This window comes from Pelodiscus sinensis, chromosome 18 (assembly GCF_049634645.1).
Source record: "Pelodiscus sinensis isolate JC-2024 chromosome 18, ASM4963464v1, whole genome shotgun sequence".
NCBI classification, from domain to species: Eukaryota; Metazoa; Chordata; order Testudines; family Trionychidae; genus Pelodiscus; species Pelodiscus sinensis.
Window position 1 is genome coordinate 6,584,044 of NC_134728.1, and position 16,529 is coordinate 6,600,572.

The 16,529-nt window shown below is 46.2% G+C and overlaps 1 protein-coding gene across 1 annotated transcript in view; it reads left to right on the top strand.

The window, feature by feature from the left end:
- The window catches only part of NKAIN4 (sodium/potassium transporting ATPase interacting 4), a 99,474-nt gene that overhangs the window by 39,768 nt on the left and 43,177 nt on the right, over positions 1-16,529 (top strand). Inside the window, exons 2-3 of the mRNA XM_075901054.1 lie at positions 624-761; positions 4,221-4,301. Coding sequence (XP_075757169.1) covers positions 624-761; positions 4,221-4,301 — 219 coding nt within the window. The remainder of the gene's footprint in view (positions 1-623; positions 762-4,220; positions 4,302-16,529) is intronic.

Consider the following 16,529-nt stretch of genomic DNA (forward strand, 5'->3'; position numbering starts at 1 on the left):
CCTCTCTCAACTGGGACTCTCTGATCTGGCAGCATCCAAAAATGACCTCTGGTTTGGCAAAATCCCTAATCCAAGAACAGTCAGGTTCCAAGGGTGCAGGACCAAGGAGGTCCAACCTGTACTTTGTATGCAGGAGAGTGCGTGTACCAGAGGCATGGACTAAATGGATGAGAGAAGGCACTATCCCATTCACGTTCACTTTGCTTGTGTTGTGAACATATTAATTAAAAGACTGGGGGGGGGGGGGAAGGAAGTTGTTTGGTTTTGTGCAATTGCATGTATAATTTGCACATATAATGGCCTGCTCCATGTAGCAACTTGATGCACAGATGGCCAGCTATAAGTCTAGCTAGATATATGTGCCTCCCCTGGTTCTGAAAATCTGAATGTAAAGCACTAACAATTGATATATTTTACCGTAAACAGATTTGTTAGCATTGAAAAGAGCTAACTATGTTGGGGGGCAGTGCTTCTGATGGGGAGGGGTCTCCCTTCCTTCCCCATGCTTTGCCAGTGGAAAACACCAAAGGCATCTGCGGTGACGAAGTGACTCTGAGACTGAACATGACCAGCCTCATAGCAAGCTGTGAATTTGTAATTCATCTTTTGCTGCTCTCTTCCAGCTTGCTGCATTAGAGAGACAAGTGTTCGATTTCCTGGGATACCAATGGGCTCCCATTCTAGCCAATTTCCTCCACATCATCATCGTTATCCTGGGCCTCTTCGGTACTATTCAGTATAGGCCACGCTACATAGTGGTGGTAAGTAGCATTTGCTGTCTTTGGTGCTACAGTTCCCCAGCCAAGTCCGTGATCGGGTCTAGTGAGCCGTGGGCTAAGGCTGGAACTGGCCCACTCGTGCACTATTAGGGACTTTTATCCACACAGAATCATAAAATGATCAGACTCAAAAGAACCTTTACAGGTCATCCAATCCAGTCTCCTGCACTCACGGCAAGACTAAGTATTATTCTTGCAGGAGGCAAACGACTCGATAAGTAGATATTCCAGTGTGAGGCTCATGGGGACCTGCAGTGCTACCGTGGTTATGTCAGCTGGTCAGATTTCATGGTCAATGAGCATTGGATCCTTTCAGAAGCCTCCTGGAATGGAATGTCCATTTTCTGGCTCTGCTCATTGTGGTTAGAATCCATTTCTGACCAGAACGTGTTTTTTGAAACCAACAGTCAGAAATATTTTTTAGATACTTAGACTCATTCTGATGCCCTCAAGCCCTTCTTTTTACTGCCTTATAATTGACCTAAATTCCATTTGATTCATGTTCTCTTTCAGCTCTGCTTTATCACTGTCAGCTACTGGACAGATAACATCCTCAATGACAGGGACTGCACCTTAAATAATACACTTCTGCCAGCTGGCAGGTTTTTTGGTAGGAGACAGCTTGCAGTCACCTCTCTGCAGAAGCTGACAAAATGGAGATCAGGTTGTGACTCTTGGGCTGTCTGACAACCTCCTAGTATCATGCTGAGGCCCTTATCTCAATTGATGTGGGTGAAGTGTACACGTTGATGTGGGTGAAAGACAATTAAGCATTGGAATAGAAGCTGCCATAGGAGTTCATGTAAAGGACCGTGAATAGGATTTTTCGGAGGAATTTGGGATTCTTCTGCAGACATTGTTCTTATTCGGTTTCCCTGGGTGTTGACAGTTTTCACACTTCATTCTAAGTAAGCCGAATCAACTAATAAATGTCTCAGAACACCAAAAAAATGCATGCTGCCCATGCTTTAGGGCAGTGGTCACCAACCAATAGATCGGGATCTACTGGTAGAGCTTGGAGCCTCTGACAGGTGATCCTGACTGGTTGGCCAAGAGGCTGTCAAGTGCCAGCATGTCAGCTGCCCCTCTCCCCCCACTGCTGCACAGCTTCTGCCCTTTGCCTTGGAGCTGCCTCCCCCCACTTCCGGGAGCCTCCTGCTTGCTGGGCAGGGGAGGTAGAAGAGGGGCACTGATGTCAAGGTGCCCCTCTCCCATCCTGTATCCTATCTCCACAGAGCAGGGTGGGGGGCACAACAGGACTTGGGAAGGAGTTTGCTGGCTGCTTTTGGGAGTGGTGCAGGGCCAGGGCAGGGGTGAGCCTGCCTTAGCCCCACTGTATCAACCCCAAGATGCCACCTGAGGTAAGCAGGGCCCAGCTGGAGCCCACATCCCAAATCCTGCCCCAGTCATGAACCCCCTTCTACACCTCAAACTGCTTCCCTAGCCCTGAGCACCCCTACATCCAAATACTCTCCCAGAGCCTGCACCTAGAACCCCCTCCAGCACCCCAACTGCCTGCCCCAATTGCAGCTCAGAGCCCCTCTAGCACTCCCAATCCCTTAATCCAAGGCCAGAGCCTGCACCCCAACCTGTTGCCCCTGCCTGGTGAAAGTGAGGGAGGAGGAGGGGAGGATGGAGTGAGCAGGGGCGGGGCCTCGGAGAAGGGGCAGGAAGTTGGCAGGACAAGGGTATTTGGGTTTGAGGTAGATCCTGGATTGCACTTCCGTTCCAAAAGTGATCTCATGCGTAAAAAGGTTGAAGACCTCTGCTTTAGGCACTGCCTAGAAAGCTTAGCTGAAGGACTGTTTCTTGAGTTAGGCTAAGTAGGAATCTAGTAGAGCAGGAATTTCCAGCCAAAGGTGAGTCAGACAGATACCCTAGGTTCATTGCATTAGCCTCAGTTTCGGCTTCACACACCTGAGACCAACTGTTCCTCTACCCTTGGATGCTCGGTTCTGCTGCACCATTTCCTCCAGGCCTCTGCCCCAAGCCTCTACTTGCTGATTGGGTGCCCAAGGGAAGAGGCTGCTGGCAGAGATTGTTTCTTTCATTGCTGTAGTTTTAAGCACACTGGTGTCATTCATTTCCATAACCACGGCACCCTTTGGAGGAGGGTGCCTTGCCCGGCTGTGTTCTAAAAAACGCCAAGGTTATTAGCCTCCCATTCCTCCTCCCGTATTGCCTCCCTCTGCCCTCAAAAGCCTTGCATGGTGAGCCCTTGAACACCAGCCATTATCTTCACGCTGAGGACAGCTGAACGGGACTCCCTCCAAAGTCTGTCCTCTCTCCTCGGCAGGCAGGTGTTGGGCGGCACGTGGGAACAGTGGCCAACATTCTGACCAAACATCCTTGCACTGCCCTTTCCCTATGGCTCTGCCACACTCATTCCTGCATCCCCCTCCCTCCGTCCCTCGCTCAATTTCACCAGAGTGGGGAGGGTCCTTTTTCAGCTGGGTGTTGGGTCGGAAACCCCACACCTGGGCCCCAGTGTTCCCTGTAAGCTGAGTGCTTGGGTGCCCACCAGGAGAGATTCAAACGCTGCCAGCCGACAGGCCCACCAAGAGGGGGAGAAAGGGGCAGTTGCCCAGGGGCTCAGCAATTTAAAGGGACCCAGAGCTCCGGGCACAGTAGCAGTGGTGGTGGCCAGAGCTCCAGGCCCCTTTGAATCACTGGAAAAGTGCCAGAGCTCCACTTTGCATGGCTCTGAGGCCTGGGGGAGAAAAGGGCAGCAGCACCATGGCCCAGGTGGCACTGATGGCTGACTGCTCTTGGCCTGGCCCCTTCCACCCTCAACCCCGCCCCTTCAGGTGGCGTGGGGCCGGCTTCCCCATACCTTGCCTGGGGTCCACAGTGGTTGTTGGCTCCACTGCCAATTGATTAGCAGTGTGCTCAGTGCCCCCAGCCAGCAGCATGTGTTTCTACTGGTGGTGCGCACCTGCACATGCCTTGGTGCACAGAACAAAAGTCATTCCACACATGGATGGAAAAATTAGAGGGAACATTGCCGGTCACCCACACTTTAACCCAGCTTCCACTTGCTATGTAAGCACTAAGCGCTCCTACTCTGCAAGGGGATCCAAAGCCAGCAGAGGCCCAATGTTAAAGTGCTATTAGGTCTCACAAACCTCGCTTAGCCAGCTGACAGCTCCTCAGCTGGTGTTTAGTAGCACAGCTCCACTGACACTGGTGAGATACATAGATTGACCTCAGCCGAGGGGGTGTGTGGGGATAGCATCCCTAACATGCCATGGTAGAGCAGGACAGATCCTGCCCATAAGCCCTGCTTTGGGGAACTTGTGAGTGCCCCACAGCTATGGTTGCATTGAAATCTAGTCAGATGCCAAACGAGCAGAAAGTGACTGTGAGGCTGAGTCACGTGCAAAGCAAGCTAGCATCCCAGAGCACCCCCATGCTCATTAATTATCTCCCCCCTCTTTCTAGTATGCCATCTGGACTGCAGTTTGGGTCACCTGGAACATCTTCATCATCTGCTTTTACTTGGAGGTGGGAGGACTTTCAAAGGTGAGTAGGAGTGTGAGCCTGGCTGATTGGAGAACAGCCTGTGTATCCAAGGAAATGGATGGGGTGGGGAGAAGGGGACTTGCTGGAGAACAAAGCGTGGGGGAGGGGACCTGCCAGGAGAAAATGCTTCCTGCCCGCATGATGATTAAAATGAAAGAAGAAAAAAAGGGGAGGTGTGCTGCCTTCTTGCATAGACTAATTGTAGTCTGATGCTTAGAGGCTTTCTGTGGGAGAGACACATCTTACAAGAATTTTGTTTAAAAAAAAAATCAATAAAAAAAACAAGGGCCAATTTCTTGGAGTCCCTTAGCAGAAGCTTGCGGGGAAGGAAGCATGATTCCCCTCCCCCCCCCCATCACTTGCTGCACACAATAGAACCAAATAATATTTCAAGCTGAAGGTCTGGGGGAGGGGGCTGTTGCATGAGTGGTATCCCTAACAGGAGGCCCTGTTTGGGGATCTGGAGGGTTTATTCCAGCTTTGGGAGGCTGCGAGCTAATTAGGGGGCAGCTGAGAGGATGCATTGCTCTGAGGGGAGAGAAATAACCATTTGAGTCCAATCAGGCTCCAAAGCAGCAGCTCTGAGGAACTGTTAGCACTGCCTTGCACCGTTTGCATGCCTGAGTCTATGCCAGGGAAGGAATGCAGTTAGGGACTTTTGCCCAGTTGGTGTTGACCTGGGTTAAACTAAATTCCTTGCGATACCTTGCTGGTGGGGTGTGTGTTTCTCTTTTCATTCTATCCCAGCCCTGCTAATCTCCCTCATACAGTTAAGGAACAAGGGGCACCATGGACAAAAATGGTCCCCAATTACATCTCTCTGGAGAATTTAGAGAAAACTCTTCTCTTCAGCCTAAATGAAAAGTAAAGCTTAGGGAAACCAGGAAGATTAATTGTGGCACCCTCCCCACCCCAAAAGCACTAGCTCTGCTTTTCATGGGCAAGGCACTTTCCTGCCTCTGGTTCTCCAGACAGTTAACACTGGCCTGCAGGGATGTTGTGAGGATTAAATGAATGAATATTTGCAAAGCTCTTTGAAGATGAAAGGTGCTAAATAATACTGTCTGCTGCAGAAGGATGGAGTCAGAAATACTGGCAACTGGAGTCAGCTCCTCAACTAAGTCCGGGATGTAGGCAGTGAGTGGCTAATGAATACTGCTGTAGCTTAATTAGCTCTAAGTGGTTGGAGGAGCTTGGCTTGCTTTAGAACACTTAATATTTGACCTGAATTCTCAGGTCATATGTTTAAATTACAGACATTAACTGGAACTGCCCCAATTTTTATCTGATTTATGTTAACTCAGTGAGTGGTCACAAAAAGCCCTTTGCAGATAGGGGAAGCTTTAATTTTCTAATTCCCCAACTAATCTCTATTTTCGGAAGTATCCATAGAAACTCCTTAAGAGAGTGCACTTGCCTGGAAACTACCATTGGCCCAAAGTGTAACTTCAACACCGCTGCTACCAGTTAGATAAAAGGAACTAGTTTCGGTTAGTAATAGTCTGAAGGCACTTTTCTGGAAACAAAATGTAGATCAAACTGTTCCATTGATTGTTTGCTGACTGACACACAGTAGCCCATCTTTGATGTACATTTGCTACCCTTCACCTGTTTTACATTATCTGAGTTTTACTGCTTGGAAAAAGACTCAGCAATTCAAACAGAATATTACAAATGCCATTCTGCCACCTATCAATGAGTTTTCACCCACTACCTTTGTGTCACAGGATACTTTAGCAAAGCTATCAGAGGGGTAGCCGTGTTGTTGTTTATGCAGATTCAGACTGAGGTGCTACTGGACTTCTTATTGTTTAGCAAAGCTAACAACTTTATGTGACTATATGATTTTACTGTTGCCAGTCTTTTTTTAACCAATGGGACTATTCAGATGAGTGGGGGAGGGGACTTTGTGTGTAAATAAGAGTTTATAAATTTGGGCTGCACTGCATGACACTTTTGTTTTGTCTCCTGGTGGGTTCTCCCCTGGAGCTGTAAGAAAGTTGCCACGATTGATGGGTGATAGGTGGCAAAAGAAATAATGTTGCTGGTTTCATGACAGAACACAATAATTTATAACTGACCTTTGATTTTTCACAAATTGTTTTTGTTTGAAAAAAATGTCCCATTTTGCTTTTTTTTTTTTTAAATGGTGACAAATGCCTCATATCCAAAGAATGGTAAATTATGTCTCTAAGCAAACAAATGAGATCTTGTCAGTGGGATGCTTGTGGAGATGAATTCTGTGATTTAAGGTGCAATTTTGGGTGTGTGCTTCCTTATTTAAAGGGGGAGATTTTAAAGATGCACTGTCCCAGAATCTCCTTTTCCCCTGAGACCTCTCACTATGGGGACTCCACCACCCTGGATAAGTGCACCTAGCAGTTGTCTACAAACAAATTTTGCACTGGTTTAGGGTATGTCTACACTGTAGTGGAAGGTGTCATTTCCTGCTCAAGTGGACGTACTTGACTAGTAGACTAGCTCTGATTGGACTAGCATGCTAAAAACAGATGTGTTACTGCAACAATGGGAGAGTCTAGCCATCCACGTACGTACCTTGGGTCTCGAATAGGATTGTAGCTGGGGTGTTCCCACTGCTTAGCTACACTTCAGTTTTCAGCATGCTTGTTTGATCAAGCTAGTACAAGCCTGCATACTCGAGCTGAAAATTAGATTTTGTAGATAAACCCAAAGTTTAAACTCGCAGAAACCCCTGTGTGTACTCCCATTTTTCAGTGTAGCTGAAACCTCTTTCAAAGGGCTTAGCTACCCCAATAATTGTGCCTGCTTAACAAATGGGATGTGAATATAAAACTATTTAGTTGAACTAATGCAAATCCATGTGTGGATGCTATTCTAACCCTCTGAGTTGTTAGGGGGTTTTGTCTTGTTTTTGAACTTACTGTAAATTGTGAACATGTTTAATTGAAACCCAAATAAACCACTCAAACTGAAATCAGAGTATCTACACAGGACTTCACACTGATTTAACTAACCTGACACATGTTTCTGTGCAGACCAGGATGACTGACCTAAGCTAAACTGAAACAAATAGGCTGCGTCTAGACTGGCAATTGTTTCTGCAAATTCAGCTGCTTTTGCGGAAAAACTTGCCAGCTGTCTACACTGGCCGCTTGAATTTCCACAAGAACACTGACGAGCTCATGTAAGAAATCAGTGCTTCTTGCGGAAATACGATGCTGCTCCCGTTCAGGCAAAAGTCCTTTTGTGCAAAAGCTTTTGCGCAAGAGGGCCAGTGTAGACAGCTCAGATTTGTTTTGCACAAAAAAGCCCCGATTGCGAAAATGGCGATCGGGGCTTTTTTGTGCAAAAGCACGTCTAGATTGGCACGGACGCTTTTCCGCAAAAAGTGCTTTTGCGGAAAAGCATCCGTGCCAATCTAGACACTATTTTCTGCAAATGCTTTTAACGGAAAACTTTTCCGTTAAAAGCATTTGCGGAAAATCATGCCAGTCTAGACGTAGCCACATTGTTTAAATAGAAATCAAAGTCCCCAGAGCCTTTTTGCACCATTTTGACTAAGTTGGTTCCTAGTCACATCTAAACGGAGGCAACTTTGTTCATGGGCAAGCTTCTATTCTCACCTCTATGGGAACTAGTAACTACCACATTCTCTTGCACCTCCAGAGACCTGAGTCAGGCCCCACAAACATCTGTGGAAAGACTCCTATTGACTTGAATGGACTTTGGCTCAGTCCCCATAACAACTCTATCCAGAATAGTGTCCAGTCCTGTGACTTCATTGGACGAATCACCTCAAGAAGGTGACAAGAGCAATATAGTGCCAGCCATTTGCTGAGGAGCACTGTACCGTGATGCCACAGAAGGGCAAGTGTATACGTGAGGGGAATTCCTGTCCCTCAGGCTGTGGGTACGTCTAGACTACCGCGTTTTGTCGACGGAAGTTTTGTCGGCAGATACTGTCGACAAAACTTCCGTCGACAAAGAGCGTCCAGACACATTGAGTTCTGTCGACAAAGCAAGCTGCTTTGTCGACAGAACTCCGTAGTCTGGACGCAACGTTACAGGCAATAACACCTTCTGTCGACAGAGTTCTGTCGACAGAAGGTGTTATGCCTCGTAAAATGAGGTTTACCAGCGTGGACAAAACTGCTGAGTTCTGTCGACGTTATGTCAACAGAACTCCGCGGTAGTGTAGACGCTGGTATAGTTTTGTCGACAAAAGTGGACAAAACTAGGTAGTCTAGACACACCCAGAGTGTTCTATTGACTGTTCACCCATATTTCCATGTGAGGTCCTACAAAATAGATGGGGCAGAGTGGGGAAGCCAGGTAGCATTTCTGACCACCCCAGTGCGTCTCTTTTTCATTTCTGACAATGATGGATTGTCAGACACTGGGCTGATATAGCTGTGTCAGCAGCCGGTTAATTTATAATGACAAAATGCAGCAAGGTCAGCGAGCTGGAAAGAATGGCGTTTGCTAAAATGGCAGTTGGTAATGACAGCCCTGGACAGTTCTGACAGGTGATGGCTCTGGTGAGGCAAGAGGGAAAAGAGCCCTGAGTGGTTCTGCTTTAGCAAGTTTAATAAAATGCCTGGAGAGGTGAAAATAGGAGCAACAAGGAAACTGCTACGTGCCTTTATGGTGAAGAAAGTCACTCCTGTATATTCTGGTGAATAGCTCACACTTTGGGAAGGTGCAGGGAGAAAGGATGGCGGTTGGGAGGGGCAGGGAAACAGAAGAGAAATTACACACCTGTTGTGCATTATTTACAGAACATTGTTTTTTGTACGGTGAAATGCCCCTGTAGTCCCCACTGTTGGCATGTATAGAAAAGGGGAGGCCAACCTGTTACAGACAAAGAGCCAAAATAGTGATGGATACAGCGCAAAGAGCCAAGGCAAAGAAGTTACTGAGCAAAAAAAAAAAAAAAAAAAAAGCTGCCCCTTTAAGAAGCCCAAGCAGGCTTCTGTCGGCCGCAGCATCAGATCTCGCTGCCTCAAGTGGTGCCCTGACCAGATAAGGAAAAAAGGTCAGAGCAGGGGAACAGAGAACAACCGCAGGTGCAGGAGCTGCAATTTTTCCTTTAAAGAGCTGCATGTGGCTCGCGAGCCATGGGTTGGCCACCCCGGTACAGAACGTCATCAGGTTTTTAGGCACATGCTTGTTTCCGTGAATTATGGGTGGATATCACCTTTCTTTCAGGCTACACCTACACTGTGAGCTGGGGCATGATTCTCAGCTCTGATAGACATACTTGCACTAGGTCTCCTCTGAGCTTGTGCCCAAAAATAGTAGTGTGGCCATGCTAGCACAAAAAGTGGCAGCAATGGCACAAACTAGCCACCCTGAGTATGTACTCAGTCGGGTTTGCTCTTGGTACAGGTATCCCATTTCACTGCTGTCTGTGCTACCGCAGCTATGTAACTATTATTAGCATGCGAACTCAAATGAGAGCTAGTGTGGGTGTGTCTATGGGAGCGGGGAATCACACCCCTAGCTCACAGAGTAGATGTTGCCAGACTCCAGTAAGTGTGTTGACACCTAAATCTGTGTGACATAGCTCTCTCCTCCCCTCGGAGCAAGACTCCATCTCTTTTCTTCCTTCCTTCTCATTTTGTCTTTTATGACCCTTTCATGGAGCATACTTCTAGGCTGCATCTCCACCGGCATGATTTTGCACAAATACTTTTAACGGAAGAGTTTTTCCGTTAAAAGTGTTTGCGCAAGAGAGCGTCTATACTGGCATGTGCCTTTGTGCAAAAGATTTGCTTTTGCGCAAAAGCATCCGTACCAGTGTAGACACTCTTGTGCAAGAAAGCTCCAATGGCCATTTTAGCCATCAGGCTTTCTTGCGCAAGAAGTTAATGTTACCTGTCTACACTGGCCTCTTGCACAAGAACACTTGCGCAAGAGGACTTATCCTTGAGCGGGAGCGTCAGAGTATTTGCGCAAGAAGCACTGATTTTGTACATTACAACGTCAGTGTTCTTGCGCAAATACTCGCGGCCAGTGTAGACAAGTGGCAAAATTTTGCGCAAAAGCAACTGCTTTTGCACAAAATCTTGCCAATTCAGACACAGCCCTAGAGTAGCAGTTACATCCTGGTGATAACCAAGAAAATGCTAAAATATCATCAGAACAGCCAATTTCATATATCTCCCATTCAGTTTTGCCCACCACCTGAAAAAATGAGAAGCCTCTGAAATATCAGGTGTTAGCCCAAATGCAACCTCCAAATTCTTTTGAGGGTTTTTTGGTACTTTCTCTACAAATGTACAAAACATTAAGGAGAGGAAAGATTGGTGACTATAAATTGTAGCAAAAGTAGTGCTAATATTCCTGAGCAATTTAGGCTCCAAGTTCTCACATAATTGCACATGTAAAAGACCATGAATATTTTTTACCTAATTTACATGTGTAGTCACAATAAATATGCACTTAAGTCATTTGACCCTGTGATTCGTGACTGGATGCATGACTGCAGTAACTGTGTGTTAAAAACATACAGGTAGGTCCAAATATCTGGACCCAGATGTGGCATTTTATTTCCTAAACTCAATGGACATCATATCAAGCTGAGTTATTCTTGTCCAAGAGGAAAACTGAGTATTTTACATTGGTCCCTAATTTCATGAACCAGAAAATCAGTCTGACAATTGTGATTATATTTTTACACCTTGGCTGTGTCTAGTCTGGCCAGTTTTTCCAGAAAATCAGCCGCTTTTCCAGAAAAACTTGCCAGCTGTCTACACTGTCCGCTTGAATTTCCGCAAAAGCACTAACTTCCTACTGTAAGAAATCAGTGCTTTTTCCGGAAATACTATGCTGCTCCCGTTCGGGCAAAACTTTTGCGCAAAAGGGCCAGTGTAGACAGCTGAGATTTGGTTTGCGCAAAAAAGCCCCAATCGCGGAAATGGCAATTGGGGCTTTTTTTGCGCAAAAGTGAGTCTAGATTGGCCAGGGACGCTTTTCCACAAAAAGTGCTTTTGCAGAAAAGCGTCCGTGCCAATCTAGACGCTCTGTTCCGAAAATGCTTTTAATGGAAAACTTTTCCGTTAAAAGCATTTCCGGAAAATCATGCCAGTCTAGACACAGCCCTTGTTGTTTTTCAAATTGATATCTTTTCTACTGACCCAGGGCAGACTCCAGCTAGTTGGTCTAGGAATTAGCTTGTTGACTCAATGGATGCCTCCCTCTATCTGGTGTCTCCCCGTGTTCTCACTACTCTCTCTAGTCCAGATGTGTGTCATTCATGGACCTTGGCGTCCTCTTCAGGACACTGCCCCTGGCAGTGCCCACTCCAGTGTCTGAGCTCCCCTTCCAGGGGTTGGTGTTTATCCTGGTTGCACTCCAGGGTCCTCCCTTCCCCGGGGCACCCTGTTCCCCTCCCAGGGAACAGCCAGTTCCCCTGGACCCACCTTGCCTCAGTGACCCTACACCAGTCTTCATCTAGCCCCTGCCTCAGGGGCAAACTGCAGTCTGGAATGGCCGCTCATCACTAGCAGAGGGGTGGGGAACCTGCTGCCTCTGCCTAACCTGGCTGCTTCAGACCCTGCAACCTGGAAGCTTGCTTGGTCAGAGCTTCTCCAGCCCTGCCTGCCTTCCCCAGCCCTATTCTACCTCCAGGAAGCTTCCTGCTTCCCTGGCAGTCAGATCCCTCTTACTCTCTCTTCAGAGCAGCAGCCTTAGTTAGCTAGTTCCCTACCTCCAGCAGTTCTTTATATAGCCCCCAGCTGAGCCCTCATTAGCAAGAACTGCCTCAGCTGGGGCTTCTGCTGTCAGCTCTTGCTCAGGGCTGGGGTTTTGCCCTTAAAGGGCCAGTACAGGGCAAACACCCTGTCACAGCTACATAGAATAAAAGGAGTGAAATATTGTCTGCCAGAACTTCATTAGGTGGAGATCAGACAAATGGATTGGCAGACAAAGGTCTAATCAAAGATTTCCTGCTACCTTGCAGTGATTATTTGCTAGGTCTTTGTAGAACGGGTTCAGAAGTGTCAGCTTTTTTTATGACCATGCTCTGATCAGACAAGACACATGGACCTGGAATTGAAATGTTGTTTTTCCATCTTCTTCAATGTGATGCAGATGTGGTTGCTCAAAGGTTTTGCGCAGACTCCTGGCTGGCTCTGCTTGCTGTTCAGCGCATGCGTGCAGTATCATGATGATATACTGCTTCTTGGAGCGCTTTGCACAGTGACTCCATTTCACTGCAATTGGTGGAACTCCTGAGATTCAACTTCCAGACTGCTGCTTCTCTTCTTCCTGACTTTTCATGTGCTCCCTCTTCTTTCTGCCTATGCATCCATCTAGCTAGCTATTTACATTACCTGCAACACCAGATATCCCAATATACTTCTCGGCTACGTCTACACTGGCATGATTTTCCAAAAATGCTTTTAACGGAAAAGTTTTCCATTAAAAGAATTTTCGGAAAAGCGCATCTAGATTGGCAGAATGCTTTTCCGCAAAAGCACTTTTTGCGGAAAAGCGTCCATGGCCAATCTAGATGCGCTTTTCCGCAAAAAAGCCCCGATCGCCATATTCGCGATCGGGGCTTTTTTGCGGAAAACAGTACTGTGCTGTCTACACTGGCCCTTTTGTGCAAAAGTCTTTCGGAAAAAGACTTTTGCCCGAACGGGAGCAGCATAGTATTTCTGGAAAATCACTGACGATCTTACATGAGATCGTCAGTGCTTTTCCGGAAATTCAAGCGGCCAGTGTAGACGGCTGGCAAATTTTTCTGGAAAAGTTGCTGATTTTCTGGAAAAACTTGCCAGTCTAGACACAGCCCTCTAGAGCCATTGGCTGAGCAGGATAACCCAGCTCATTTACGCACGTGCACTTCTTAGGGGAGTGGGAAATCTAAGTTAATAATCAGGCTGCTAAAATGTACATGCCTCTGTTTATTCAGTTGACACATTGTTTTTCATCATGTGCTCGAGACACAAACATTTTTGAGACAGTTTGTGTCTTTACTTTTAAACCTGCCTCTGTCCCTTCTTGTCATCTGGAAACTGTTTATCATAGAATGGCCATTTTTAAAATTCTCTTACCCAGGCCTGATCCTTGGCTTTAAGTCTATACCAGCATTCTTCCAATCATTTGATTATAGGAACATAATTTTTGTTAGCCATCCTGGAAGTGATTTGCATTCAAGAAGAGAACAGATAGAGCATCTCTGGGATAGCTCTGGGACATGAGCACATGTTATCGAATGGAAGTGAGAGGAAACGCATTGTTGATAATGACGACTCCCCCAGCCCTCCTCCTGATGTCAGAGAATTGAAATCCATTTCTTGGCCTTTAAGTATTATTGGGAACAGACAACCTGAGCTTAAGCAATGATAAAAGTCGTTCCCTTGCTGTCTCTGTAAGAGGCAAGCACTCTGCCTGCACTGCTAGGAGATAAGCCTGATTGTTTCCCTTTTGATAATCCATTTTTCCCACTTAAAAGATGCAAAATTATTCAGCCATCAAGCTCTTAGGGCTTGCGCGCCTGGGCAGAGCTTGCTTTGAGAGCCATTACTGCTGGCTTGTCTGACAATTAATGAATGGGGGAGCAGGGTTCAGCTCTGTAAGCCTCAAACAGCCAGCTGATTCTGTGGGTGCAAGAGTGGAAAATTGCTTCTAATATAAAGATGTAGGAGATATAATGGGAAAAACTCTCCTACTGTATTAGATTTTTTTTGGGGGGGGGGGGGGAGGGTTCCTCCTTTTAACACCATCGCTGTTCTGGAGAATTGCAAATAGAGAGCAAGAAGGTCCAGCGGCAGTTTAAATTGAAATGTGAGCTTGGCTGGCCTTCGGCATGCTCTGGAGAGGGAGTTTGTATCACCACTTCTCTCATATTTCTTTTCAGCTTGAAGGCTAAGGGATGTAGCAGTAATGCTTAAATAGCCACCTGTCAAGAAATGGAGGGAGTGTAGATATATACCAATCTCTGTTCCTCTCTGAAATAACTGGGAATGGAAAAGTATGTCCCAACACACCTCCCACTTCTAGTTATCTTTTTTGGCGTGTTTTGAGAAAAATTGCAAATGCGTCACAGACTGTTTTTGAAGTTCTTGCCTGATTTCTGGCTTTTTTTGCCCTGTTTTTAATGAGCTATTTCTATGATTTTTATATATCATTAATTAAATGCCCCTTTGCAATAAGGAAAACTAAATGTTAACACGCTGCAGTAGGAGTCCAGGGATTCTAATCCTGGTTTCCCAACTAAAGCTTAGCAAACAGAGGTCAATACAATGTTTGTCCTGAATGCCTTTTTCCTATGTTTGGTCTTTGCTGGGGTCCCACAAAGAGTTATTGCCAAGGACACCTGTAAGAATCAGCATTGATTTCGGTGTGCTGAGAAAGCAACACCTCTATTCCTCTCCCTTACCCCAAAAAACTGTGGGCAAAATTTCTCATCTCCTTTTCAGAACTGTGTGCGCAAAAAATCACTTGTATCTGCTTACACAAGGCCATCTCAATCACAAAGACATGCAAGCATAATGCTTGGTTATGCTGATCTTTTGTGCATGCCAGTTACTGCCTGCTCTACTCGAAAGTGCCCATGTTTTCCCCAGACAACTCTTAAAAACTGAGAGGGGTTGTCTCTCTAGACTCCACTCTTTTCTGAGAGCATAAACCCGCTTGTGCTTCCAGCTGAGACTTTTATGGTACAGTACTGAGCCCTTTGTATTTAGCATTCTTCTACCTGCCAGACCTGACATCTGGTCTGCAGCTTATCTAGGCTCAGTTCAAAATGAAGGTTTGCTGATGTCCGATGGGTAAAAGTCCATCTCCGGCAGCAGAGCTGACTATGAGGACTTTCAAAGAGGAAAGCTGTCCTATTGTTTTCCCTCTTGCCAGCTGTCTGTAGAAGCAGTCCACCTTCTGCAGAGAGGAATCCAGACAGTGCTGGAAAGGGCTCTTCACATCAGTCATGCAAAAACCTGATGCAGGCAGGTGCCAGATGGGGGGAGACTCAGGCTAGGTCTATACTATAGCCTTTTTTTGGAAAAAGCTACGCAAATTGTGTCTAGACAGGGCCAAATGGCAGAAAAGCCTCCTCTTTCAGAGGTGCCCTTATTCCTCATAGAACAAAGGCTGTGGGGGGGAGGGATAGCTCAGTGGTTTGAGCATTGGCCTGCTAAACCCAGGGTTGTGAGTTCAATCCTTGTGGAGGCCATTTGGGGCAAAAATTGTCAGGGATGGTACTTGGTCCTGCTGAGAAGGCAGGGGACTGGACTCCATGACCTTTCAAGGTCCCTTCCAGTTCTAGGAGATAGGCAATCTCCATTATTAAGAAGTATACAGGGCTCCTCTAAAAAGCAAATTTACTCTTCTAAAAAAAAAAAACAGAAGAACAAACATGTTCCTTGGACATAGTGGAGTTTTTCTGCAATGCCTCCAGTATCCCAGAAAAACCCAGCAGTCTACACGTATCCTTAATTGGGAAATGGGGGGGTGAGTGAAGCATTGTAGACAAAGCTATTGGGGTGGGGGAGAAAACCACTACAGTTGAGAAGGCCACTGGGGCAGAGCTGTTCTAGATTTGATTTTAACAAATTGGGAGGAAGTGGTTGAAAATTTGAAAGTGGAAGGCAGCTTGGGTGAAAGTGATTATGAAAATATAGAGTTCATGATTCCAAGGAATGGTAAAAGGGAGAACAGCAAAATAGAGACAATGGATTTCAGGAAGGCAGATATTAATAAACTCAGGTCCCATGGGAAGCAAGACTAAGAGGAAAAACAACTGAAGAGAGCTGGCAGTTTTTCAAAGGGACATTATTAAGGGCCCAAAAGCAAACTATACCACTGCATAGGAAATATAGAAAGTTTGCAGATGATACCAAGCTTGGAGGGGTTGCAAGTGCTTTGGAGGATAGAGTTATAATTCAAAATCTGGTCACACCAGAGAAATGGCCTGAGATAAATAAGATTAAGTTTAAAAAGGGCAAATGTAAAGAACTCCACTAAGGCAGGAGCAATCAGTTTCACACACAGACTGCATCCCTTTTCCATAAAAGGGATGCAAATTAGACACATCACAATTGCAAATGAAGCAGGGATTTAAATCCCCCCACTTCATTTGCATAAAAATGGCTGCCGCTTTTTTCCAGCTTGGAGCTTTACTGGGAACAAGCGCCAGTCTAGACGCGGATCTTTCAGAAAATAAAGCCTTTTCTGAAAGATCCCTTATTCCTCTGGAAGGCTTTATTTTCCGAAAGATCTGCGTCTAGACTAGCACAT